This window comes from Brassica napus (genome assembly GCF_020379485.1).
Source record: "Brassica napus cultivar Da-Ae chromosome C7 unlocalized genomic scaffold, Da-Ae chrC07_Random_33, whole genome shotgun sequence".
Classification (NCBI taxonomy): Eukaryota; Viridiplantae; Streptophyta; class Magnoliopsida; order Brassicales; family Brassicaceae; genus Brassica; species Brassica napus.
In genome coordinates this window covers 3,737-29,775 of record NW_026014345.1, presented here as the reverse complement: position 1 = coordinate 29,775, position 26,039 = coordinate 3,737, and the positions used below count along the sequence as shown (strand labels likewise).

General features: G+C 35.2%; 6 protein-coding genes across 12 annotated transcripts; 5 read left to right on the top strand and 1 right to left on the bottom strand.

Moving 5' to 3' along the window:
* The first annotated feature begins 83 nt into the window (after positions 1–83).
* LOC106420983 (cationic amino acid transporter 1) lies at positions 84–4,694 on the top strand. The gene is made up of 3 exons (XM_013861821.3): positions 84–645; positions 2,850–3,512; positions 3,780–4,694. The coding sequence occupies exons 1-3, from the start codon at positions 237–239 to the stop codon at positions 4,490–4,492; spliced, it is 1,785 nt and encodes a 594-aa protein (XP_013717275.1). The 5' UTR covers positions 84–236; the 3' UTR covers positions 4,493–4,694.
* A 1,295-nt stretch (positions 4,695–5,989) lies between these two features.
* Positions 5,990–10,803, top strand: LOC106421004 (dolichyl-diphosphooligosaccharide--protein glycosyltransferase subunit 2). Of its 2 annotated transcripts, none has more exons than XM_013861849.3 (20): positions 5,990–6,166; positions 6,283–6,430; positions 6,540–6,732; positions 6,807–6,896; positions 7,054–7,116; positions 7,320–7,389; positions 7,509–7,573; positions 7,851–7,905; positions 8,000–8,106; positions 8,192–8,307; positions 8,532–8,601; positions 8,742–8,840; positions 8,951–9,040; positions 9,130–9,278; positions 9,388–9,499; positions 9,575–9,658; positions 9,794–9,874; positions 9,964–10,188; positions 10,296–10,418; positions 10,501–10,803. In XM_013861849.3, the coding sequence occupies exons 2-20, from the start codon at positions 6,285–6,287 to the stop codon at positions 10,615–10,617; spliced, it is 2,055 nt and encodes a 684-aa protein (XP_013717303.2). In that variant the 5' UTR covers positions 5,990–6,166; positions 6,283–6,284; the 3' UTR covers positions 10,618–10,803. The 2 variants fall into 2 exon arrangements, with proteins under 2 accessions (XP_013717303.2, XP_013717304.2); XM_013861850.3 differs by having other exon boundaries at positions 6,015–6,187.
* A 285-nt stretch (positions 10,804–11,088) lies between these two features.
* Positions 11,089–13,517, top strand: LOC106421204 (ADP-ribosylation factor GTPase-activating protein AGD12-like). Of its 5 annotated transcripts, none has more exons than XM_013862055.3 (9): positions 11,089–11,201; positions 11,643–11,698; positions 11,863–11,944; positions 12,080–12,155; positions 12,268–12,431; positions 12,503–12,656; positions 12,749–12,871; positions 12,938–13,033; positions 13,117–13,517. In XM_013862055.3, the coding sequence occupies exons 2-9, from the start codon at positions 11,659–11,661 to the stop codon at positions 13,396–13,398; spliced, it is 1,017 nt and encodes a 338-aa protein (XP_013717509.1). In that variant the 5' UTR covers positions 11,089–11,201; positions 11,643–11,658; the 3' UTR covers positions 13,399–13,517. The 5 variants fall into 5 exon arrangements, with proteins under 5 accessions (XP_013717509.1, XP_022562879.1, XP_013717510.1 ...); XM_022707158.2 differs by lacking the exon at positions 11,089–11,201 and adding an exon at positions 11,209–11,381 and having other exon boundaries at positions 11,652–11,698; XM_013862056.3 differs by lacking the exon at positions 11,089–11,201 and adding an exon at positions 11,209–11,381.
* LOC106421012 (pentatricopeptide repeat-containing protein At4g21190-like) lies at positions 13,421–14,917 on the bottom strand. The gene is made up of 5 exons (XM_048770983.1): positions 14,788–14,917; positions 14,532–14,638; positions 14,362–14,460; positions 13,924–14,280; positions 13,421–13,842 (listed from the first exon to the last, which is right to left on the bottom strand). The coding sequence occupies exons 2-5, from the start codon at positions 14,616–14,618 to the stop codon at positions 13,489–13,491; spliced, it is 897 nt and encodes a 298-aa protein (XP_048626940.1). The 5' UTR covers positions 14,619–14,638; positions 14,788–14,917; the 3' UTR covers positions 13,421–13,488.
* LOC106420917 (COX assembly mitochondrial protein 2 homolog) lies at positions 14,917–16,396 on the top strand. Of its 2 annotated transcripts, XM_048770984.1 has the most exons (4): positions 14,917–15,087; positions 15,318–15,392; positions 15,723–15,827; positions 15,952–16,396. In XM_048770984.1, exons 1-4 carry the CDS (start codon positions 14,932–14,934, stop codon positions 16,042–16,044), a joined length of 429 nt encoding a protein of 142 aa, XP_048626941.1. In that variant the 5' UTR covers positions 14,917–14,931; the 3' UTR covers positions 16,045–16,396. The 2 variants fall into 2 exon arrangements, with proteins under 2 accessions (XP_048626941.1, XP_048626942.1); XM_048770985.1 differs by lacking the exon at positions 15,318–15,392.
* A 5,707-nt stretch (positions 16,397–22,103) lies between these two features.
* LOC106421107 (gibberellin 2-beta-dioxygenase 8) lies at positions 22,104–25,407 on the top strand. The gene is made up of 3 exons (XM_013861952.3): positions 22,104–22,989; positions 24,655–24,976; positions 25,080–25,407. Exons 1-3 carry the CDS (start codon positions 22,535–22,537, stop codon positions 25,317–25,319), a joined length of 1,017 nt encoding a protein of 338 aa, XP_013717406.1. The 5' UTR covers positions 22,104–22,534; the 3' UTR covers positions 25,320–25,407.
* The last annotated feature ends 632 nt before the right edge of the window (positions 25,408–26,039 follow it).

Here is a 26,039-nt window from a genome sequence, read left to right as displayed (position 1 = left end):
TAAAGAACTAATTACAGAAGAATTTTCAAATGATAATAATGGCTAAGACGTAAGCAGACTTTAAGGTCCAATGATTCTCAAGATTCCGTTTCCATTTCAGTTTCATCCTCTCTCTTCCTGTACTTCCTTACTTTATTGTCGGCATTCACTCCAAACTTTTTCTTTATATATGAAATTGATCTCTGAATCTTTAACGAGAATCTGAATCTAAGTCAAATAATTTTTTTTCCAAGGAAATGGGATCGGAACATGGTGACGACGGGCTTCGTCGGCGAGGCTGTTCATGCACGAAAGATGATTTTCTCCCGGAGGAATCGTTCAAAAGCATGGGGAACTACTTTAAAGCCCTTAAAGAAACACCGAGTCGGTTCATAGACCGTGTAATGACTCGGTCTGACGACTCGGCGGAGATTCATGACATGAAGGCACGTAGTGGTAACGAGATGAAGAAAACGTTGACGTGGTGGGATCTTATGTGGTTTGGCGTCGGTGCAGTCATCGGTTCAGGAATATTCGTTCTCACCGGACAAGAAGCAAGGGAACGGTCCGGTCCAGCCGTCGTGTTGTCCTTCGTTGTCTCAGGTGTCTCCGCTATGCTCTCCGTGTTTTGTTACACCGAGTTCGCCGTCGAGATTCCTGTCGCAGGTAAGAGAATTTTTATTTTTTTATCAACTGAAAATAATCACCAAAATATTCTCAAAACTAGATTAAAACTTTCTTATATTTCTTTGTTTTGCCTCTGAAAAAGATCTGTTGTTTGTGAATTTCTAGAAATATCTTTCTATTAAACTTAAGATTTATGTGATTTTTTCTAACAAAATCAGCTAACTATCATATGTTATTGTTGTTAATTAAGATTTTCATCTTTAAACCAAAAAGCATAAATCCTAGTCAGGAAACCTCATTTCTTGGAAATAAATATATTCTAGCTGCAGTGTCATAACAAGAGAATAACTATTGGGATTGATTATATATCAAGATCGAGGAAATTACGCAGACGCACAATTTGTGACAGCTTACTTCTTTGTTTAATTATTAATTGTTTAGGTTTAAGAAGCTCTCGATTACTGCATTAAAAATAGTATATATTCAGTTACGGCGAGATGGGTTCTCCGGGGTCAACTAGTTGACTTCTGAGAGTGAGTCGTTCACACTTCACGCAATGTCTGTTCGTTCACACACATCTGTTAGCTAATTAATTGGCACAACGACCTGTTGTTTGGCATTTACAATTAAATAACTGATTATTATTTTAAGCTTTATAGTTACTTGTTGTTTGGCATGTATAGACTGTTTGGTGGTTGACCAAAAAAAGATTGCTCTCTTTTGGTTAAGTCATTTGAAAAGGAAAGCCAATAACGAACTGCGTCAATTACCTAGGCAACCATATAATAAGTCAAATTTGTACAACTTTACGACTTCAAGTTACGGACTTGAACCCCCAAAAATGTAGTTTTACGACCTTTTGAAAATAATATATTTGGTTTTAGTTAGAAATAGATATTTATTTTGAAAAATCGTTGAGAAATCCCACTAGCTAGAGACAATAGTTAAAAGATAAGTGTCCACGTGGAATTTTCCTCTAACCTCTCTCTAAATCTAGAACTCTCGGAAACAGTCTTCGCGTTCGGTGTCCGGCGGCGGTTCTGTCGTCGGTCACCACCGACTTTTGTTTTTGTTGTACATATTCGACCTATGAGTCGATCTACTCTTCCGTGTGCGGATAAATAAAGCTTCGATCGATTTCGATCGACTATGGTTTCGGGTTTGCCGATTTTGCTTTCGCTTGGCGACTTTTTGTATCAATCTCATTCGAGAAGCTCTTCAAGTTTGTTTCTTTTATCTCGATGAGATTGAAATCAGCCTTCCACTTGGTCCTCAATTAAAGCCCGTTGGTGAGTTGAGAAGACTCTTTTGTTTTGCCGCCACCACTTGCATCCCTCTCTATGAGAATCAGTCTTCCTTATAAGAAAGCCAGTTATGGCGTCGAGGATAGCGTCTCTGATTGGGAGTTGATGTAGTTTGATGGATTGCTTCAGCCATCTGTGAAGTCGATTAAGAAGAGTTGGCGTTCTACGGTCCAACAAATGATCGATATTTCGTTATGGCTTATGCGTCCTTTGTTTTGGAATTCCGGTGAAATAAGGGTAGTCCGATCAAGTAACCGAGGTTTAGCTGGAAGGCAATATGGTATAAGCTAATGGAATGGCAACAGAGAAGCGAAGAGATTGGAGGTGAATTTGCTGGAGTCACGGTGGAGAAGCCGTCTCGACGGCCGTGCTTGTTGTCTCGTTGTTGAAGAACACGTAGTGATTACGTGATATCATTGAAGGCTCCACAGTTGACACGCGTTTCACTCTGCTTCCAATTATATTTATTAAATATGTAATTTTTCTGTGACTCTGTTGTTTTCTTATCTATTGCTTGTACTTCTTTTAAAAAAAGGCCTCTGTGTCTAATGAAATGAAAGATGTTGACAAAAAAAAAAAAGCTAGAGACAATAGTTTGGTTCCACAAACTACATTATAATATTATTCGGTTTGAAAAAGCAAATACTAGAACACTCTCACAAGGAACGAGCAACATAATTGAAGTAATTTCAAGTAAGCATGCATTAATCGATCTAATTTTTACTTTTAATAAGTATACTTTAATCGATCTAACTTTTAATGTAAGAACTTAGAAGAAAAATATCATTATTTCGCAAATAGTACTATAGACTATAGATACTCATTTTCAACAAACAAACAAAACTTTAATTTATTCTTTGCCACAATTATTTCGTGAATCGTGATCATGTAATTTCATTCGTGTCTACTTTACCCAACCATCCTTGCCAATGTGTGTAGGCGGTTCTTTCGCCTACTTGAGAGTGGAGCTCGGCGACTTCATGGCTTTCATCGCCGCTGGAAATATAATCCTCGAATACGTAGTCGGTGGAGCAGCCGTGGCTCGGTCATGGACCTCTTACTTCGCCACTCTCTTGAACCACAAACCTGAGGACTTCCGCATAATAGCTCACAGTCTCAACGAAGACTATAGCCACTTAGACCCAATAGCCGTTGGCGTTTGCGCGATCATTTGCGTTTTAGCCGTTGTTGGCATAAAAGGCTCATCAGTCTTCAACTACATAGCTTCTATGATCCATATGGTCGTCATTGCCTTCGTGATCATCGCTGGTTTAACTAGAGCTGACCTCAAGAACTACTCAGACTTCGCTCCGTTTGGACCTAGAGGAGTGTTTAAATCCGCGTCGGTTCTTTTCTTTGCGTATATTGGATTCGATGCGGTATCAACGATGGCTGAGGAGACAAAGAACCCTGGAAGAGACATTCCCATTGGTCTTGTCGGCTCAATGGTGGTTACAACGGTTTGTTATTGTCTCATGGCGGTTACGTTGTGTCTCATGCAACCGTATGGGCAGATTGATCCTGACGCGCCGTTTTCCGTCGCGTTCTCTGCGGTTGGATGGGATTGGGCTAAGTACATTGTTGCGTTTGGTGCTCTTAAAGGTATGATTAGTTAACAACGGTTTTAACGTCATTATTTTATTTTTATTTGCGGCTTATAATTACAGTTTTTTTAAAAGAAGCTCAAAATCTTAACTTCTTTTAGCATTAAACAAATGTCTGCTTTTAGTTAGGCTTTGGTTAATTTTTTTTGGTCTGATTTTTACACATTCTCGTTTTTGAAAAAAACATAACGTAGTAAAACTTAATATAATATAACATATACTATATAGTTTATCGCTAATATGTCCAAAATCTTGAAATGTGTAGGTATGACAACCGTTTTGTTAGTTGGAGCCATTGGTCAAGCTAGGTACATGACGCACATCGCCCGTGCCCACATGATGCCACCCTGGTTAGCTCATGTCAACGCAAAGACCGGAACACCGATCAACGCGACAGTGGTCATGCTGGCCGCGACAGCTCTCATCGCATTTTTCACTAAACTAGCAATCTTAGCCGATCTCTTATCGGTTTCCACACTTTTCATCTTCATGTTCGTCGCGGTGGCTCTTCTTGTTAGGAGATATTACGTCACCGGAGAAACATCTTCACGTGACCGGAACAAGTTCTTGATGTTCTTAGGTTTGATTCTTGCATCTTCGATCGCGACTGCTGTGTATTGGGCTATGGAAAAAGACGGTTGGATTGTGTATGCCGTGACGGTTTCTATTTGGTTCTTGTCTACCGTTGGGATGAAGTTTCTTGTGCCGCAAGCTAGGGCTCCGAAGCTATGGGGTGTTCCTTTGGTTCCGTGGTTGCCTTCTGCTTCGATAGCTATTAATATCTTTCTTCTTGGTTCGATCGATGAAAAATCGTTCGTTAGGTTTGGGATCTGGACTGCTGTTCTTCTTGTTTACTACTTCTTGTTTGGGTTGCACGCAACTTACGATACGGCGAAGGCCACACTAAAGGAGAAGTCGGCGTTGAAGAATGCTGAGGAAGGTAGTGTTGCTGCAGATAAGACTCTTCATGCAACTTAAGATCACTAGCTAGCTGGTTTTAATAATTGCTAAAAAGATTGTTTTAGGCTTTCGATTTTACTAGTTGTTGGTTTCTTCTGCTTGTGTTTTGAAAGTTCAAGTAATGCTTCAAAAACAAGAAAGGGTGAAAGCTTTTGTGTATTTAAACAATAAAGAGTTCAAACATTACGCTTTTATACAGAAAAGATAAGCCCTTATGACACATGACAATGAACCTAATGAATCAAGAGCTGCAAAGCTGTTTATTGTCGTAATTAAAATCGAGCTTCTTCTGCGTACAATGACTTGGCAAAAACAACATGTTCTATCTTTATAGGCTCCTCTGGTTTTTGCTTTGCTGCAGAAGAGGTAGTTGTATGTAGCCGTTAAAACAGAAGTTGGCTGCAGCTTGATGAGTCCTATTGGTGGCTTGTCCAATATTGAGAGGTTGTCTGTCATATTTAGTGTTCTTGTTAATAACCCCTCTTAAATTATGGGGTGGGAGCAGAATCCACACCAAGTTTGAAACACAACTTGCAGAATGCATCATGAGGCAAAGATTCAGTGAATCGCAACTAGCCACTAGCCAAGCTTAATTATATACTCTTAAGACTAGACTTCCTCAGTTTTCAAAAACTCAAACTTGAAAGTGCAAGATAGGTCTGATGATATAGAGAGTAATATATACAAGTAACATGTTTTATTTATTTCCAAAAGTACTCCATCGGAAACGATAGTGGGATTTTTCTTTAACAAGAAAAGTGTCATACTAAGTCTCTTCCGAGTTGACTTCCGAGTTGACTAGTATATCACGTTCAAACAGACACACTAGCATAGCACTTTCAAGGATCAAACTAACCTAAAAATCCCTCATGACTACTAGCTCTTATGTGTTGTGTCTACTATAATTAAACACCAAAATCTTTATGATTACGGTCTTTCTTTTGAGGTGGTGCTTAGCCCAAGACACGTCTTTCTCTACTTATACTAGTAAATTTCGTAGTTAGTCTTAGCCAACTTCGTAAAGAAGAGATATTTTCATATCTTCTTTATAAAATATTTCCAAATCTTCTTCAAAGGATTTTAGAAATCTTCTCTTGATGATTTACAATTCTCCAAAGTAAAACATAGTTTGCTTAGCCTCTAAATAACCTTTAGTTCAGTTCTAAGTTGGGTCCAATTCCAGTTTTCAAGTAAGCTACACAGCTTCGGTTCCCGTAGAACTTCTTGTACTACTTCTTGTAATACTTCACAACTGTACATGAACATTTTGAGGAATTGTTTTCTTCGGATTTTAAAACCTAGTATTCACTGCACTTAAAAACATGGAGAATCGTGGTCTTGTAGCTTTAATACTTTTGCCATTGCACACTACAGAAAATGAATTTGGAGTTCTTGAAACAAAATACCTGAAAACAATGCGTTTGAATGAATAAGCACTAGCAGAAGCAGAAGCAGGATTGTTGATAACGTCGTCGTTTCATTAAGTGTAATATAAGTTAAAAGCTGAGGGTAGATCGGTCATACCAGCTACTGTCATCAAACTACACTCACTTTTTCGTTAGCCTCTCACGGTTCATCTCCTCCTCCTTGAAAGCCAATATAGATCGATCCGACGGAGGACGCTCTCTCAAACCTCAGTCTCCGTTGACTACTGACACTCTCCCCGTCTTCTTCTTCTAATCCCCCCCCCCTGTACGTATCTACTTCCGATCTGTAAAAATGCTTCCTTCTCTTCAATTGTTTCTTCGATCTGTTCCTGTCGTAAGATGCGTGATTGTTTGGATTCTGATTTTTGTTGTTGATTGCAGTAATGATGGCCCGATGTCTAGCACGGTTCCTAGTTTCTCTACTCGCCTTAGCAATTTGCAATGCTGCTTCGGTTTCTCATCCCATTTCAGACTCTCACCGATCCGCTGCTCTCGATGTCTTCGTGCCACTCGATGGATCCTACAAAAGGTTGGTTTTTTACCACATTTGTGCTGATTTTCTCGTTAAAGCTCACGACTTTGTGTTGTGTAGTGTATGGGTTTTGTACGGACTAGTGTAAATCTGTGGTTTTGTTCAGCTTGGAGGAGGCGTATGAAGCATTGAAGAGTTTGGAGATTCTTGGAATCGATAAGAAGTCTGATCTAAGCTCGGGGACTTGTGAGAATGTGGTTAAAGTTCTTGCGTCGCCTTCTTCTGCTCTGAAGGATGTGTTCTATGCTTTGAGCGTTAATGGGATTCTTAAATGCAAAACTGGAGAAGATGTTCCGAAGGTAAACGTTTGTCTTTTACCTTTTAAGCGGCTAGAGCGTGACTTCATCTGTTCTTTGTTTTCGTCTTTTTGAAGGATATTGTCTCTAAACTTCAAGCTGGCGCTAAAGATGCCAAGTTATTGCTTGACTTCTACTATTCTATCAGAGGCTTGGTGCTTGTTAAGGTAAAATACTGTAAGAGAGTTTTCTTAGTTAAAGTATCTTCTTGGCAGAAGACACCTGTGATCGTGATCATTTTATTTTTTTCAACTCCATAGCTTTGTCTTCCTGCTTTTCCGTTTTGTTGGCTTCATGTTTGACCACGCCTTTCCATATATGCAGGAGCAATTTTCTGGAACTGATCTAACTCTGGGAGATGCCGAAGCTATTTTCCGTTCCGTAAAGGTTTGAACTTGTTTAGCTCACCTTCTATTTGTTGTTGTTGAATTGTCAGATGTTACATTGTAGACTGTTTCCTGAACTATCAACGTAAGAGGAGAAGTGTTTACAGAGTTGACATGTTATCAATACTCAGTTACTATTTTACCTACTACTTAAGTTATTTTTCCGAGTGTTTTTTTTTGGCTTATTTAGTGAATTTGTATCAGGCTCTCAGCCAGAGTGATGGAAGATGGCGCTACAGCTCCAACAATGCGGAATCAAGCACCTTTGCTGCTGGTAAGTATTTCTTATTGGATAAACCCATCATACTTCCCGATCCTAAACGTTAAAGTTGAACCTTTTAAATTCCCTTTTTTAATCATTCTTCTAAACGTCAGTTTTTTTTTTCTCTTCAGGCTTAGCCTTCGAAACTCTTGCTGGGGTGATTTCATTAGCACCTTCAGAGATTGACCAGTCATTGGTAAGTGAGATCGTTGGTGCGCTAGATTAATGATTTTCTGAGAATATATTTTGGGTCAGAGTGAAACATCACTGCGGTATTTTGGGTTTAGTGTTGATTTACTTTTGATTCTGGAATCTCTTAGTAACGAAATAAACGGTTGTGTTTTGATGATTATGTATGTCTACCTTACTTTTTTTTTAATCTTGTAATGCCTTTCTGCCATCATATCTGGTATTTTGGTTGATATTTACTTGGTCATGTGATCATATGATCATTCTTGTTTTTCATTTTGTAGATCCAGACAGTGAAGACGGGTATCCTGAAGCTTTTTGACAGTATCCAAAAATATGGTATGCAGTAAGCTGTTCGCTATATTATGTTTACGCATAGCAGATTTTCTTCAGTCACTTCATAGTATTTTTTTAAATTCTTTTGACCTATTAGACGATGGGACATTTTACTTCGATGGAAGTGAAGGCCCGATCTCAACAACTGCATCAGTAATTAGGGGGCTCACGTCATTTGCAGCTTCAGAGTCCACAGGATTGAATGTACGTAGTAACCATATTTATTCGTATCATGTATTCTGCCAGATGTGTTGGTTACTCACCTTCGCTTCCCCTTTCTCTCATGCAGCTTCCAGGTGATAAGATAGTTGGGTTGGCCAAGTTCTTTCTTGGTGTTGGAATTCCTGGTGATGCTAAAGATTTCTTCAACCAAATAGATGCACTAGCTTGTTTGGAAGACAACAGGCAAGGCTACTTTCATGCAATTTATTTGTTACGGCTTGTGGTCCATCATCTTTGAATTTTGAACAAAATGATTGCGGCAGAAATGATATCTGTAGAGAAGAGTAGAATGTTAGATCTAACACTTGTGAAATTTCAAGCAGATGCTCATTTGTCATGCTCTCGCTCTAACTTTGTTATTTTATGGGAGCAATAATATGTGCTACGGTTGTTGTCTGTGATTTCAGGTTCTCTGTTCCACTCATCTTGTCTCTTCCATCAACTGTAATTTCATTGACAAAGAAAGAGCCTCTGAAGGTATCCCATCAAAACTTTCATCACGATGGCATTGGCATAGTTTGAGATATCCCATCTCTTGTATTCGATAATGACTCGGTCTATCCATTACGTGTTTTGGATATTATATTAATATTTTATTCTCTTTATTCTGGAACTAGGTTAAAGTTAGCACTGTACTCGGTTCTAAGGCACCAGCTCTTAGTGTGAAGCTCGCAGAAGCTCTAAATTCAAAGGGTTCTTCTGTAATTAACAACCAGGTAAATAATGAAGCTTCTCTGACTATTTGAGATCGCTTTAGTGAGTGTTCCCTTTTCTCTGCATTAAGCTGGTTTACATTACATGTTTCCATTACATTTTTGGGACACAGGAGCTGAAGTTTGATGCGGACAGTGCAACGTACTTCTTGGACTCCTTTCCCAAGAACTTTGATGTTGGAAAGTATACTTTTGTCTTTGAGGTATTGCTCTTGTTATATATATTACACACATCACATACTTCACATACAATGTATGTGAAGAACATGCTAAAAGCTTCTTTTTTCTGAAGATTTTGCTCGATGAGTCGGCAAATGAAAAAGGTTACATAACCGAAGCTCAAACAAAAGTGCCTATAGCCGCCACAGGAGCTATTGGCATTGAGAACGCAGAAATTGCGGTACTTGACAGTGACGTTGGGAGCATTGAATCTCAGAAGAAGTATGCATCGTTGTACCATTTGTTGCTTACAAAATATGTTTTTTTTTGCAACTTTCCTCTTGTGTTGTCATCATTTTGTTTCTTGGTTCCCTTTTTGCAACTTTTGCAGGCTAGATTTAACTAAAGATGGAGTAGTATCATTATCAGCGAACCATCTTCAAAAGCTACGCCTGTCATTCCAGTTAACTACTCCACTTGGCCTTGTGTTTAAGCCACACCAGGTTTGTTCATTTCCGATTCTGCTTTATTAATGGTTTTGCTCTGTTCACTTTCTTGACTTGCTTTGTTCCATGCAGGCATTTCTCAAACTGAAACATGAGTCACAGGTCGAGCATATCTTTCTCGTGAAAACTTATGGAAAGAAGGCTGAATTAGTTCTAGTTAAGTTCCTTAAACTACGTCCTGAATGGCTTTTTGTTAAATATATTCTCTGACCTGTCTTCATTTTGCTACGGGTGAAAGAAATGACGTTCTAAACGCAATATTAATGGTTAATGTTATTTTCTCCCTTTCAGGATTTTCTTGGATTGGTTGAGAAGCTCTACTACCTCTCTGGTAAATATGAGATCCAGCTAACTATTGGAGATGCTTCTATGGTAAGTACTATTATTTCAGGTCTAATGCAGTTAGTTGATTTAAGTTCTCGGAAACTTGACCAATGTTTGTTTTCCCTTCATCTCTCCAGGAGAACTCTCTATTGAGTAATATTGGCCACATCGAACTAGACCTACCAGAACGTCCAGAGAAGGCGCCTCTTCCTCCTCTACATCCTACTGACCCTTACTCAAGATATGGGCCAAAATCTGAGATATCACACATCTTCCGTGTTCCTGAAAAGCTTCCCGCGAAGCAGCTTTCATTAATTTTCTTGGGTCTTATAGTTCTCCCATTCATCGCCTTCCTGATCGGGGTCAGTCTTCTTTCGCTTGTAAATAGATTCAGAAACGTAAATCCTAAAAAACATCATTACATTTGTTTCACAACTCTCATACAAAACGTTTTTTTTTTTCTGTTCAGCTGACACGGTTGGGGGTGAACATAAAGAGCTTCCCATCATCGGTTGGAGCGGCAACATCCGCTTTGCTTTTCCACGGTGGAATTGGAGCTGTTCTGCTTCTATACGTGCTATTCTGGTTGAAGGCAAGTTCTCAAAACCGATTCTTGTTAGTAAAAGATTATACAGTGCATCAAAACCTAATGATCATCTCTTTGAATCCTGCAGTTGGATCTGTTCACGACTCTAAAGGCACTATCTTTGTTGGGAGTGTTTCTGTTGTTCGTTGGACACAGAACACTCTCTAACCTCGCAGCAGCATCGAACAAGTTGAAATCTGCTTGAAGAATATGTATTCGCTATGATGGATTCAGTCTGTTCCATGGATCAGTTTTTATTTGCAGTTTTGTAGCATTACTTTTATATAGATTAAGGTGATAAGACAATTCCAAAGGATTTCAGAGTTTACCAACTCTCAGTTTAGTCTTTAAAGTTATCAACAAGAAGTCAAGAAGAGTTGCTTTCCGTACCTTTTTCCGCTGAACCATATTTGAGATACAAGTCACCCCAAAACTCTGACAAAACACAAGTTTGATGAAAATAAAATGTATATAGATTTTTGTTACTATTTACGGAGGTGCAGTGCAAGGCGGTTCGTCACCTTTCGAAGCCTTAGCATTTATAGATATCTAATGAGAAAAGGAAACAATAAACTCGTCAGCGGCAAGTAAAAGGGAAAATATCTTTGGTATTTGACCCTTGACATGGCCATACGTTACAACTTTCAAACCTTACAGTTCAATGATAAAAGTAAAAGAGAGCAGGCACGTAGTTGTCAATATGTTGTAAGATAATAATAAATTATTTGGCTCATCTGAAAAGTTCGTGTAAGAAAGAACATATCTATCTCTCTGTCTCTCCTCCTGTTGGTAAGTAAGAACGTTCAAATCTAATCTATATCTCCTTTGTTCCAATTCCGTACATGTTCTTCTTATTCCCTTTCATCTTTTTTCCATCGATTTTGTGTGAGTTTGGTTCTCTGTAAGTCGACCTTTTCTTGTTTGTTGTTCGTGATTCCGTCGTTGAACTGGTTTCAGGAGTGGATAAAGGTCCGTATTTTCGGATTTGTTTGGCCATGTCAACAAAAAAATTCGAACTTTTTTTTTTTGTTTTTGGTTCTCTCTCAACTATTTTGAATCTTTGGGTTTATCCCTTTGTCTATCTGTCAGTTGAAAACGATATGTTCTTGGTGATCCTGTGGTCGTGGTTCCCAAACCATGTTTGGTTTTGAAATTTTCAAAGAAGAGTTTGATGAATGATTGTACTTTTTGATATTTTCTAACATGATTGTTTTATTTGTTCTGTGTTAGCTTTTTTAGAAGAGCAATGAGTTATTCTGCAGCTGGATTTGGAAAGCCTGGCTCAGGTATTACTTCTTTTTTTTTTTTTTTTTTTTCTTAAACCATCTTTAAAGCAGATTAGCTTTTGTGTCTGTTCCTATAATCATATGATGTTTGTACTTGTGGCTGGAAAATTCACAAAAGGTATTGTGGTGTTAGGTTTATATGAATCTTCATTGTTGCTTCACAGGTAAAAGGAGAATAAGGGAGCTCTTAACTCAATCCGATAACCGATTCTGCGCTGATTGTGGTGCCCCTGATCCTAAGTGGGCGTAAGTCACACGCTCTTAACTCTTAACATTTGTTTCTAGTATATCTTTTACCCTTTGTCTAACAGTTGGCAGTGCAACCGCATCCTTATACCAAATCTTGGTTTGTTGTGTAATCAGTAACTGACTTTATTACAGGTCAGCAAATATCGGAGTCTTCATATGCTTAAAATGTTGCGGTGTCCACAGAAGCCTTGGCACTCATATCTCAAAGGTGATCACTCTTTGCTTCTCCTTCTAAGTTTTGTTTTATTTTGTTTTCTCTTGTACTACTAAATTTGCTTCTTGACAGAATCTTGGTCTTGATAGTTTGGGTGTGTTTCCAGGTCTTATCCGTGACATTAGATGAGTGGTCAGATGAAGAAGTCGATTCCATGATCGAAATTGGAGGCAATGACTCTGCCAATTCAATCTACGAGGCATTTCTACCTGATGGTTTCTTCAAGCCTGGACCTGATGCTACTCATGACCAACGTCTGAGGTTTATCAGGTAGGTTTTGCTAAAAACCCTGACAAAACAGTGTTGTTTATACCAAACATCATTACCTATTTTACTGTCAGATCAAAATATGAGCACCAAGAGTTTCTGAAACCAAGCTTGCGGATCACATCCGTGAAGGCCCCTAGTACAAAGAGTTCATCATCATATCTTTCATCAAGCCTATCTAAAAAGTTTATGGACAGCTTTCGTACAAACCCATCATCACAGCAGCCGGTATATTAGTATATACTCTTTTGAACTTGGACATTGCTCTCAGTCTCTTTTGATTCATGGTATTGATAAAAAAAAACTTTAAAAAATGACAGCAACTTGAAGGCATGGTTGAGTTCATTGGATTGTTGAAAGTTACTCTCAAGAAAGGTACCAATTTAGCTGTCCGAGATATGATGACAAGTGATCCCTATGTTAAGTTGACTTTAGGACAACAGGTAAAAAAAACTAATTCAAATTCTTGGAGGGTAAATGGTTATTTCATTGCTGATCTTTTTTACCAGACTGTACAATCAACTGTAAAGAAGAGCAACTTAAACCCGGTCTGGAACGAGGAACTCATGCTCTCTGTCCCTCATGACTATGGCTCAGTGAAGTTGGTAAAAAAAAACTTACATCCCAAATCACTTTCTACTTACAATGAATCTTTTACTTAAGGGCTTGTTTGGTGGTGATTATGCAGCAAGTGTTTGATTATGACACATTTTCTGCTGATGACATAATGGGAGAAGCTGGGATTGATATCCAACCTCTGATTACATCTGCCATGGCTTTTGGAGACCCTGAGATGTTTGGAGATATGCAGATTGGGAAATGGCTGAAGTCGCACGACAATGCTCTTATAGAGGATAGCATCATCAACATTTCAGATGGGAAAGTGAAACAAGAGGTTCATATCAAGCTTCAGAATGTTGAGTCTGGTGAATTAGAACTAGAAGTGGAGTGGTTGTCTCTTGAGTCTTGACCAAACAATATAACAAACTATATATGAAGAAAGAAAATGTTATTATGATTGTATTTTCATCCCCCTGTTGTATGAGATATTTTGAAAAATTCAATCTTGAAAACTCTCTTTGGTGTCTTGTTGTAATGATTCTTTTACAGGTTCATCAACTTTGTTTGGTTCCTTATCTGACAACAACATTTCAGATTTACTCTCAATCTCATCACCATTATTATCCTCATCGCTGCTAAAGCCTCCTTCACCTTCGCTTAGCTCATTAAGCTGCTTTGCCTTGACCTTAACGCGTCTTCCTTTGATGTACCTAAACTCCCACTGCGGTGGAGGATACTTCTTCACAAGCTTCTCGTACTTATCCTCCATCCCAAGTTTCAAAAACACTTTCCCAACCATATTCACAATCGAAATGTTCGGTTTCACTCCAAGCTCCTCCATGTCAGCAAACACCTTGAGATAAAAAAAAAAAACAGACATCAAATTAGTCTGAAAAGAATGCCTCCTTCTCCTAAGAACCAACTTTTACTTTACCTCGAAGAGCTTGTGGTGCATATCTCTCTTGTAATAAATAGAGATCATTTTGTTGAAGAACTTTCTCGGAGTTCCTTCTAAATGCTCCATGAAGAGTTTGCTCCAAAGCTCCTCAGCTTCATCGAGGCGGTTATCTTCAGCTAAAGCGTTTAGTAAGGAGAAGTAAGTTCCCATTGTTCTCCCTTGGCCTTTGCTCAGCATCCACTTCGTCACCTGAATGATCTTCTTCCACTCTCTATCGTCTTCGAGAACAGCTAAAGCCTTCTTGACAATGACGAGAGGGAACTCTAGCTCCCAAGCGATGAAGGAGTCAAGCGCTCCGTAGACTTCTTCTTTAACGTTTGAGAGTTCTTTAATCTAAAGATAACAAGATTTATCCACCTCAGTAAATAAACACATGAAGAAGAGAGGTGAGAGAGAAAGAGAGTGAGTATTTACACAAGCAATCATTTTGGCAGACTTGGAGATAGTTCCGATCCTCTTCCTAGTTTTCCATACTCGAGGGTGTCGAGGCCTTGGACCTCTCGCAGCACAAACCTGAAGAAGTGATTGAATTGTTTGAGATAGAAGCTCAAGAACAGAGCTCTTGAAAGAAGAAAGGTACGAACCACAGCATTGTTAGGCCTCTTGGAGAAGAGTTTGGTTGATTCCTTTGTTTGAGGAAGATAAGGTAGCGAGTATCTCAAGCTAAGCATCCTCCTGAGGAATCAATTCACTGAAGAAAACGTAAAGTTTAAAGCTTTATCATTTTCAGCTTACAATTCATAAACTCTGTATTGATAACACCAGAAATGATAATCAACAAGAAGAAGATGATACTGGGTGCGTTTTCTAGGGAAACAAAGCACGTAGTGTTCAACTTACATGTGGATTCTTCACAGTTAGGCACAAAAAGCTAAGATGGTGATTCTTCTTCTTCTTCGCTGCTTCCGTCTCTAATGTCTCATCCAGAAAAACATACGAAACGCTGCGTTTAGAGAAAATGGACAAGGCCCAATAGCTTAAAAAATGTTAGTACGGCCCATTAATCTGAAGAAAACTTTGACCCGGCTCTGTTCTCGTAACTCCATCGACTCTGTTTCGACCATTTCAGCGATTCTGAGTTGTATTAGCTCAAATCCTCTCTCTCGCAGAGGAGTCTCAGGTCATCGATACCAAATCAAGGTAATCTAATTATTTCGCCATTCGTGATTCGTCTTCGATTAGGTCTTCAGGCCATTTAGTTTCGAACCAACATGGTATTGGAATCTTGTGGTTCTATCCTGTCTTCTTAGATTAGGGGGGAGTTGAATCAATTGATGTTGTTTCCTTCTGGGTTTTCGCCAGAGAAGTGAAAGATCTGATTTTTACCAGCGCTTTAAGAGTTTTTTTGTTTTTTTTTTGTGTTCTTACAGAACTTAAAAAAAAAAAAAAAAAAGAGAGAGATGCATCCACCACTGACACCACACAGACATCCAATGTGTGTGGAGGTGAGTTTATCTCATTTCTTCTCTTCCTTGTTACCCTGTGTTACTGCTTCTTTGAGAGAATAAGATCCTGGTTTGTGTACCAATCCTATGACAGACTTGACAATGTACTAGCTTCTGTAAGTCTTGCAATGCTCTTCTAGTAACAGTTAGAGTCAAGCTACATAGCTTTTTTGTAAATCTTTGAATGCAATTAGACATGAGTGGAGTCAAGCTACTACATAACTGCTTTTTTTTTTTTTTTTTTTTTTGGCAAGAGAACATATCTTTTACCATTTTTAATCAAAAAGATGACTGACCTGAAGTCTTTTGTGTATGTGACATGTTTTCCAGATAATTGAGGAATTCCAAAAGTGTCATTTAGATCATCCCATTGGAAAGTTCTTCGGAGACTGTACAGAGCTGAAAGTAAAGCTTCTTCATTGTTTCCGCCAAGAGGTAACTTACTAATAGCCAAACGTACTTACATACATTGTCTAAGAGGAAGTACGTTTTCAATTCCTTGGGGTGGTAGTAATTACACTAACTTCTTAGATATATCTTTAAATATTGGGTTGTGCAGAAAGCTGTGAAGCGGAAGGTAAATTTCGAACAAAGCAAGAAACTTCAAGAAAGACTTAAAGCTATAAGGAAAGACGAAAATGCAGAGACTTGAGAGCATTCTTGGGTCCTCATCTCAGATATGTATGTCTATTTCAAAACAAAACCACGTTTCTAAATCGATGATATTGTGCATCTATTGAGTAGGGCTTCTAAGGGTTTGTATTGAAGTGAGTGTAAGGCCACTTAGCTTTGGTCTGCAACAACAGGACACGTTCTTACACAACTTGCTTTATTTATGGATTTACAAGTAGCTACACAACGTGGCTTAATTGTGGCTACAAAATAATATTTGTATTCAATCTCCAAAGTATTTTTTTGGAAACTGGTACTTGTCATTTTTTTTTATGACCGTTTCAGAGACTGTTGAGTCTGTATGACATATCTATGAACGTTTATTCAAGTCTTACGACGAGACTCTTTCACCTTCCATTTACTTGTCCTACAAGAATATCAAAAACATTACCTCGGAATTGATCCAAAATGTTAGAAGCTCTCTGCTCTGAATTTGCAGTTTTGTATTGAAAGTGAACTATATACAAGATCATAGAACACAGAAAACAATGTTACCAATTGAAATACCCTTTAAGCTACTCTGTCACGGATGTTGTAAAAGAGGTGAATCTTCAGGTGATTGAAATCAGCCGTCTGATTGATTGAACCGACAAGGAGTGAAAAACAAATATAAATACAAAAAAATCGATCATGGTCATAAATAAATGTTTCAGACCGGATCTTAACATCAAGATTCTTTTGTCAAAACAATGCTATGTTCTGTTCTGATTCAGTATAGGAGGAATAGAGCATCGTCTCAATAGAAAGATCAATAATATATACTCTTATCGGTTGAAGGATTAATGTTTTAGAAATATACATTTTTATATTCTCTATGCATTTTGATTAGTGAAATATCTTAGGATAGTACTAAACTGTTTTTATCATAAGAATAATTTCCAAAGTTAAAATAATAATTTTAAAAATATTTTCAAAAATAATTTTTAGATTTCTAAATAAAATTTCGAAAATGAAAATATTTTTAATTATTTATTTAAATTTTATTTAAATTATATATTTATAGAGCAAAGATATAATTATCATTTACTTCTTTAATCTAATATATTTTTGTTATTTTCATGTTTGTGTGTTTCTAAAAGACATTTTTTAGATTTTTTTGGGGAGATTTTCCATTTTGATCAAGTAAAGAGTATTTAATATTTAATGACAGAGGACATTTTTTTGGGACAAATGATAGAGAACATTAAAGCTGTATATTGGCACGTGGTCTCGAACGTTGAACTTATTCTGGAAGTCAACATAAGCAGAGGTTAACCATCTGATTGATCATTTGGCTGCACAAGTACCAAGAAGACTTTTCTTTCTAGCAGCAAAACAACAGTTGTCATTGACTGATTGCTCTGTGCAAGTGTTTGTTGGAAAATAAATGCATGTGCTTAAGGTAGTCGCCACGTATAAGCCGACAAAGGATTCAGGGTAACGGTTAGTCTGCTGGACCTAGCTCTAATCATAACGTGCTTTGTTTTTATTTTCTAATTTTATTGTCTATAGTTTGCTTGACCAATCCGGGACCAGAAACCACCTCCATATTTGTCATTCACTTGTACCACAAAATTAAACTGATGCACGATCAAAGTCATGGTCGACATCGTGTCACTGATGAATTATGTTGTTGTTTCAGTTTCATAAAAGAAAATGTTTTCACGGTTTCCGATCGTTTTAGTAATGATTTATGAGCGAGATGTGATTGACGCATCATTTGGATCATGTCAAGATGATTCTCTCTTTTTTTTTTCTTTTTTTTTGACATCAGATGATTCTCTCATAATTCTTTTAGTAATGATTATGAGCGAGATGTGAAAAGAAAACGGGTTGGAGATCAACAGTATTACTCCAATTCTCAAGACAATTATAACCTAGTAACTCCTAGTGTAGGTCGACAGTATTAATTGGAAGATATGGTTTTCTAGACTCTGATAGAATGAAAACCGAGGAGTCTTCATATACCGCTTAGCATAATATTATTAGTTGCATGAGCTTTTTAGCAACTCTTACGAAGGTGAACGATGAGACAATACACATACACGACTATACCTGTTTGTAGGTTTTAAAGGTACACAAATATCAAATTTACATTCATGAGAGTTTTCAATTTTTTTTTAGAAAATTATAGCTTTATATGGTATATATCTTTTTTTTTGTTGCTCCTTTGTGTAAGGGATTTTAGCGTTAAGATCGTTCTTTGGATAGATAAACTACATACTGGGAAAATGTGGGATCAGCATTTTGATATATATTTTTGGTCAAACATTCAGCGAACCACTTGAATACAATTGTGAAACCTTTAGTTTACTTGTCCATGTTCTACTTCTTCAACAACCGGAGATCTAGTTTCGATGGTTTAGTGTTTATGAGATGGGATTAGAGTATAGGTTTAGGGTTTTGAATAATTTAATCATTAATTAAACTTTTTAATTAATGTTGTTTTGAAGATTTTTCTCATTGTGTGATATTTTGTAATTTTGTTTGAGCTGTGTAGGGATTTTTCCAACGAAAAACATGTCCGAATCTTGATAATCAGTAGTAATATGACATAAGGGAATAATCATATATTTATTGTTTGCTCACTCGTTTAGGACATCTCAAGTCTTACCAGTACACAAGAGATATTTAGTCAACTAAAAAATAGTGTCTGTGGCGTAACTCTGTACGTCATATATACTGTTATATAGTCCATAAACAAATATTGTAGGACTAGGATAAACCGCTAAAACTAAAGTCATGAAGCAGCCGAAAAAATGATATGTGGTGTCAGCAAAGTTCCTTCCTACGCTTTACTTAAATCACCACTTTCTTGAATTGCTATTTTTCTTCACTTATCCACGTGTATGGATAATAAATAAAAGCAGCTGAGAAATAAGCAGGAAAAAAAAGGTCGGTAAATCCCACAGCCGCGCCTCCTTTTGCCTTTTAATGGATGCAAGCTAGCAACCAATTGTGTAAAGGCTAACCTAAATTTGAAAAAATACTCCTTCCGTTTCATTTTAATTGTGTTTTTAGGTTTATACACACAGATTAATAAAACATATAATTTTTATATTTCCAAAATAAAAACACAATTATCAATACACCTAACCATATTTCAACAAATAGAAAAATAAAATGGAGAATCTTATTAATAAATTTTGCATTGAAACTTTAAAACGACATTTATTTTGAAACAAATTTTTTTCCCTATAACGACAACTAAATCGAAACGGAGGGAGTAGTAACCTTTATTTTATCATGCTTAACCACAAATTACAAAAATAGAAAATGTTATGTGAGAACTACGATAGAAGAAATAAAACGCTGTGGAGAAGTTATTGGATGATATAAGTTTTTAGAATTGTGCACACAAATTAAGAAAATCATTAGTTTTTTATATTTTTTAAACAAAAACATTATTAATTATTTACTTAACCATAAATCAACCAATAATAAAATAGAAGGTAGATTATCACTGGTCATATAACATTAACTGTTAATAAATTTTACATAGAAAACTGAAAACGTCATATAATTTGGAACATAAAAATTTGTCTAAAACGACTTATATTAAAAAATGGAGGGATTATAAAAGAACAACTGAATGAACCATATATACTTATATACACACACATATTGTGTGAGAACTCGAGAAGTTAATTTATGCACTGAAAGTAAGCAAGTGAATATGCATTCAAATTGTGTTGCTGCTGACAGGTTCTCATTGGCATCATCTTCAGTGCATTCTCTTTTTCTCAAGTAGACGAATTGGAAAATATAAAAGAGTTTTGTTCTCCAATGTATTCTTCTTTTAAAAGAAAATTATTTTTATCTTTTATTAGTAGCATACTTTATTTATAAAAACTACAAACTACTCAATTATCTTAATTTTACAATTTTTTTATAAATTATTATTATTATAAAATTAAACATTTAATGTTAAAAATTACATGCATCATTAAAAGATAAAATTTTTGGGTTAGTAATTGATATTGATCTACTTTTATCTCACAAATGATCAACAAATATTTCTCACAAAATTATAAATTTTGACCTTTTTGAGACTTTTGACTAACTTTAGATACTCTGATTTCTTGGAGGGGAAGAGGTTGGTTCCTAAAAGTGTGTCAAACCCCAGGGTGAAAAATAGATAGAAAATTTATATTCCCTATGTTTCATTATAAGTGTCGTTTTAGGTTTCGGTACACTGATTAAATAAACAATTAATTTTGTACATTTTCTATAAAAAAATACTATTACGTATACACCTAACCATATTTCAACCAATAAAAAAAATAAATTTTGCATAAGATTAATAAATTTTAAATTGAAAATTGAAAACGACATTTATTTTGTAACGAAATTTTTTTTTTAAAATGACACTTAATATGAAACGGATGGAGTATTATCGTTGGGAACGTACAAAATAATAATTCCAATAAATTACTGCTAAAAGGAATATAGATAATTGAATGTGTAACCGTTACCAATGCCATATAGCTAGAAAGCAAAGTAATAGTCGTCTTCCTTTTTCACTTGGTCCCCAAGCTTCTCTAGCTTCCATAAGTTTCGGGCCGGCTGATGGTTTAAACTACAGATTCTAGATTAATGCAAATAGTATTAAATAGTGCATATTAATGTTTTCAATTAGTTGGTCTCATCCAATGAAGCGGAACTTACTGATTAATCTTTTGATTAATAATTGATTATGCTAAAACAATAAAGAAAGATTTGAAGAAGAAGAAAAGAAAAGAGTACAAGAAATAAAAAACCAACAGTACAACATAGAAGGAAGTGAAAAACATGAGAAACCAAAGACGGTGTCCAGACAATCAAATATTCAAACCTTTGAATGTGAAACAACATCATGTTCTTCAAGACAGTCCAACTTAATTTATTCTAATAATATCAAATTTATTGATCTCCATTATCGTATCTTGTCCACCATATGTTATACAAATACAGACATTACCAATGCCATATCCTAAATATTTTCCTAAGATTTTCCTTTAATTGCTATCAAATTATCCATCTCATACCAATATATGACAGAACAATTTCAGTCTCAAAAGTAATTTTTACTTTGATATCCAAATATAAATTAACTGCTACCAAAAATCCTCATACTCATCTAGACGTACGTTGCAAAAGGATGTGCTTACTATATAATTATCTTACTAGATTAAGATCCGCGCCTTGCGCGTGATAAATATTATATATAAATTAGTTTTACGTATTATATGTTTTTTTACATATTATTAAATAATACATATATATTGATAATTAAAAATTCAGTAAATATTATGTATATGATTAAATTGATTCAAACACATAAATAAATTTTATTAATTTAAACAAACACATTTTCTATTTTATATGATATAAAATTAAGTTTTAATGATATTAACATAGATATATAATACATTTTAATATTAATATCTGTTAAATAATATTTTATACTCATATTGTTTTTTGATAATTTGTATTTTTTATAAAAAAAAATTTGAATCACTGATAACAAATGTTTTTGTGGGATGTTTAATAGTTTTATTCATTTATAATTTTAAAAACATTATGAAAAGTCTTAAAGCTAAATATTTAGTTGTCAATATTTGTTCAAAATTTTTATCAAAAAAATCAAAGAAAAGTTCGAAATAAAAATACATATGTATTTTTATATGGTACATAATTTATTTTAAACAATATTAATATATTAATATTTATTAAATGAAACTTTTTATTATATAATTTTGTAAACATTTGTATCTTGTTATAACAAAAAATTTAAACCGTGGATCAAAAATATTCAATGTGAGATTTTTGACAACTTTAGTCACTAATATTCGTTTTAAAAAATTTAAAATATAACATATATAGAAAAATCTAAAATTTTGCTATATAGTTAATGTGGTTGTTTAATTTATTTTAATAGGTTAAAATTTAAAAAATGATAGAAAATAGACTAATTTTTATCAAATCTTTATTATTCAAAATCATTAATTGTCATATATATTTTTGCCATATTTGGTAATTCTGTTATTTTTATTTAAGGAAACAATGAAGAATATTAGTAATTAATTTATGATTATTTTAATAAAAAACTTATTATATATTTTGATGGACCAGCATATTTTTCTAAAAATTCTAAGAATGACTGTGGTGATGACATATGGCTACAAAAATGTTATAATGCTTTTCTTTTAATATATAGGGGATATATAGGGGATTGTCTACTCATTAACAAACAACTCATGTTATTAAGGTCAATGGGCGGCCAACCATATTTATTTTCTTTTTAAATTCTTTTTTTATTATCGACATGGTATTATACTAAAATAAAAATATGAACAAATTGCACTTATACATACAATATATGCATATAGGTGGACGTGTATATAAATATAAGGATTGTGTCTCACCACAACACATATTTTGATAACCTTCACTTTCCATTTTCCTCTCTAACTTCCCTCTTCTTGATAGATCTCTCTTGGTTGATACTCATGGATCCACCATTCAACGAAATATACAAAAACCTTTTGTTTAAACAGATCACAAATACAGAAAACAATGTTCCCCAAATACCCTTTAGCTTCTCTATCACGGCTGTCGTCGAAGAGGTGGAGCTTCCAGTGATTGACGTCAGCCGACTAATCGATGGAGCCGAGAAGGAGAGGGAGATATGTAAGGAAGAGATTGCTAGAGCCTCGAGGGAGTGGGGATTTTTCCAAGTGATAAACCATGGAATATCAATGGATGTGTTGGAGAAGATGAGACAAGAGCAAATTAGGGTATTTAGAGAACCCTTTGACAAGAAAAGTAAGTCGGAGAGGTTCTCCGCCGGGAGTTACCGGTGGGGAACGCCGTCAGCCACTTGTCTCCGGCAGCTTTCTTGGTCGGAAGCATTTCATGTTCCCATGACAGATATTTCTGACAACAAGGATTTTACTACCCTCAGGTACACAGATATTCTTACTGATACAAATTTTCGATAAATAATTTACTTATTTTGAACAATGTCAAAATTATTTTAAAAATTTATATGGACAGTATTTTTCAGTTCCAAGATGGAAATAAAATTACACTTACACTTAATCTGTTAATAACTTTAAATTTTATAGTTAGCTTCTAATTACACAACAGCAGCTAGAGACTAGCTAGTGTTTCTTGGATTGATAATGACTACATGTGATAAAATGTGTGGTTAATGTAAGTGTTTGACTATTAGTAACATAATCTTCAGAGAAAAAATACTATTAAATAGTCAAATATTCGGAACATGGGAGACAAACCCAATTTTAATTCAATATTTTTGAAGCATATAATAGAGTGTTGTCATTTATATTTAATTAGTATTGTTTGGTGCGCATTAATAAAATAAAATCCTAGAAAAATAAAGTTGTTGGGCATTCGGTCAAAGATTTATTCTTCATCTCTCATGCGTTTCTATGTTCTCTCATTTTAGTACTATTTTTATATGTCTAATTTCTATATAGCAAGTTGGCATGTGAAATACAATGTATAAATAAATATTAGTACTTTTTAAAAGATAAAAGAAATATCTACGCAATCTTAGCATGGTTAAGTAATTACGGCCTCGGAAGGAGGAGCTCGTGGCAACAACGATGAGTACTCCAGTTCTTCGGATCTGCGGCAACTTTGCAAATGTCCGAGTTCAATGCTTGGAATTGGTGTTTCGCCATCCATGATCTTCTTGATTTGCTTTGTGGTGTTCACTGCTTGTTGATTTCACATGTTTCCCTTGTAGCTCAGCTTTGTTCGTAGTTTTGGGTTTTTCTGTTTTCTTTGTTATCTCTGTATTCTGTCAAAAAATTTAAAATTGATATAAAATTTAACATTTTACCAAAAAAAAAAATGTTGGTTTCTATTCTTTGACTCCTCGTATGCCTACGAATTTCATCAACTTCAAATTCTGTAACATGTGCTAACATTGCTTATTTTGAAATATGGCCTGCTATTTTGCTGCACTAGCAACTCGGAATTATTTTTGTAAACATCAACTCATTTTTATTTCATATGCAAAAACAAATTAAATTATACATCTATGACTACTAGTCATACTTTGTTTGAATAGAAAACTAGATTTTGGGTCTTTGTAGAAGCGGATTTTTTTTAAAAAATCTTTTATTTAATTCTTTTTGTAAATAGGAAAGTTTGTTGACATTTTATTTTGATTTAAATATATCATAGAAATTATTATATTTATATATGTTCTAAAGATGTATGTAGTTTCTTAATTAATTTATTTTTATTTTGTATGAGAATATATATGTACAAATAAACTTTGAAATGTTTTATGTGATAAATATATATTATATTAATGTTAATTATTTAGCGACAAATATTTAGTGATAAATTCATATAATATTTTCTTATTATAATTTCAGTTCATAGTTTTTTAGTCTTAGTCTTTTTATCGTTTAACAATTCTGTGGTAAACAAAGTAACAATACATGGTTTTCGAAAATGTTTCACTTTTATGATTTTCCATTTCGAAATATTCCACAAAATTAAACATGATTTTTATGACTCTAATATATATATATAATTCGCCTTAATTATAATATGGATCATGTCATAATGTTTTATTTTTATATCACAGATCAACAATGGAGAAATTTGCTTCGGAATCGGAGGCTCTAGCTTATACTTTGGCAGAGGTTCTTGCAGAGAAATCAGGAAGAAAATCAAATTTCTTTAAAGAAAAATGTGTTAGAAACACATGTTATTTAAGGATGAACCGTTATCCACCTTGTCCAAAACCATCAGAGGTGTACGGTTTAATGCCTCACACGGACAGTGATTTCCTCACAATCTTGTATCAAGACCAAGTCGGAGGACTCCAACTCATTAAAGACAATAGATGGATCGCCGTTAAACCTAACCCTCGTGCTCTCATTATCAATATTGGTGACCTATTTCAGGTAACTAAGCTGTAAGAGTTTTTAATCACGTTTGGTTACGTTATGGTTCAATGCTTTAAGAGTTCTTTTAATCACGTTTGATTACTGTATATGATTTTGGTAGGCATGGAGCAATGGCATGTACAAAAGTGTGGAGCATCGTGTGATGACGAATCCAACGGTGGAGAGATTCTCAACGGCGTATTTTCTGTGTCCATCATACGACGCCGTTATAGAGTGTTCAGGTGATTGTCCTACTTATAGAAATTTCAGCTTCAGAGAATTCAGACAACAAGTTCAAGAAGATGTTAAGAAGCTTGGTTATAAAGTTGGCCTCCCTAGGTTCGTTAATCATCTTTACTGATTTATACACTCAGTTTTTAATTTACTTTTAGATGTTTATGATTTATTGTAATTTAACGTTTTTAATTACTCCTTATTTTTCATTATCATTATTTTGTTGATTTTTCTGAGTAATTATTATCCTCTAGATAAACTGATTATCTTAATTCGATAAAGATCAATTAAAAAAAACCTAAGCTTATTTGTGATAAACATTAATCCGACATTAAAGAAAAATTTATATATATCGAATATACAATTTAAAAAATACATATGTACACAAAAACTGATCCATCAATGGCGGAAGCAGCCATGAGAGCTTGCAAGCTATAGAGTATCCTTTCACTAGACATCCTAGGACCAATCACAGACGCAATCTCCTCTCACTTAGGAGCTAATCCTTCCGGTCTTTCACGTGGCGTCACAAACTTATCTCTCAAGAGACTAATTTAAAAGAATCGAAGCAATGAATTCACGATATAACACGACGGTAACTCGCCCGACAATCTTGAAAAGGCAGACATTGTTCTTGTAGGTGTCTCAAGGACAGGGAAGACACCACTCTCCATACTTAACTTAAAAGGTTTACAAAGTTTCTAACGTACCGATCTCGAACGGTGTGGAACTTCCCAAGACTCTGTTCAAGATCGATTGAAGAAAGGTTTTTGGTCTGATGATTAATCCGGTAGAGTTGCAAGGGATAAGGGAGGCTAGAGCCAAGATTATTTGTCTTGGATCGAGT

Bases quoted from the DNA above. Each gene is read 5' to 3' on its own strand.
- LOC106421012 (XM_048770983.1), bottom strand. From the start codon at position 14,618: ATGCTTAGCTTGAGATACTCGCTACCTTATCTTCCTCAAACAAAGGAA. The intron at 14,461-14,531 runs GTTCGTACCTTT...TCACTTCTTCAG, and splicing joins AGAGGCCTAACAATGCTGTG to GTTTGTGCTGCGAGAGGTCC. The intron at 14,281-14,361 runs GTAAATACTCAC...TGTTATCTTTAG, and splicing joins CTGCCAAAATGATTGCTTGT to ATTAAAGAACTCTCAAACGT.
- LOC106421107 (XM_013861952.3), top strand. From the start codon at position 22,535: ATGGATCCACCATTCAACGAAATATACAAAAACCTTTTGTTTAAACAG. The intron at 22,990-24,654 runs GTACACAGATAT...TTTATATCACAG, and splicing joins AAGGATTTTACTACCCTCAG to ATCAACAATGGAGAAATTTG. The intron at 24,977-25,079 runs GTAACTAAGCTG...TGATTTTGGTAG, and splicing joins ATATTGGTGACCTATTTCAG to GCATGGAGCAATGGCATGTA.
- LOC106421204 (XM_013862054.3), top strand. From the start codon at position 11,255: ATGTTCTTCTTATTCCCTTTCATCTTTTTTCCATCGATTTTGTGTGAG. The intron at 12,432-12,502 runs GTAGGTTTTGCT...TTTTACTGTCAG, and splicing joins CAACGTCTGAGGTTTATCAG to ATCAAAATATGAGCACCAAG. The intron at 12,872-12,937 runs GTAAAAAAAACT...CTTTTTTACCAG, and splicing joins AGTTGACTTTAGGACAACAG to ACTGTACAATCAACTGTAAA.
- LOC106421004 (XM_013861849.3), top strand. From the start codon at position 6,285: ATGATGGCCCGATGTCTAGCACGGTTCCTAGTTTCTCTACTCGCCTTA. The intron at 7,117-7,319 runs GTTTGAACTTGT...AATTTGTATCAG, and splicing joins CTATTTTCCGTTCCGTAAAG to GCTCTCAGCCAGAGTGATGG. The intron at 8,841-8,950 runs GTAAATAATGAA...TTTGGGACACAG, and splicing joins CTTCTGTAATTAACAACCAG to GAGCTGAAGTTTGATGCGGA.
- LOC106420983 (XM_013861821.3), top strand. From the start codon at position 237: ATGGGATCGGAACATGGTGACGACGGGCTTCGTCGGCGAGGCTGTTCA. The intron at 646-2,849 runs GTAAGAGAATTT...CAATGTGTGTAG, and splicing joins CGTCGAGATTCCTGTCGCAG to GCGGTTCTTTCGCCTACTTG. The intron at 3,513-3,779 runs GTATGATTAGTT...TGAAATGTGTAG, and splicing joins TGCGTTTGGTGCTCTTAAAG to GTATGACAACCGTTTTGTTA.
- LOC106420917 (XM_048770984.1), top strand. From the start codon at position 14,932: ATGTTAGTACGGCCCATTAATCTGAAGAAAACTTTGACCCGGCTCTGT. The intron at 15,088-15,317 runs GTAATCTAATTA...GTGTTCTTACAG, and splicing joins GTCATCGATACCAAATCAAG to AACTTAAAAAAAAAAAAAAA. The intron at 15,393-15,722 runs GTGAGTTTATCT...CATGTTTTCCAG, and splicing joins GACATCCAATGTGTGTGGAG to ATAATTGAGGAATTCCAAAA.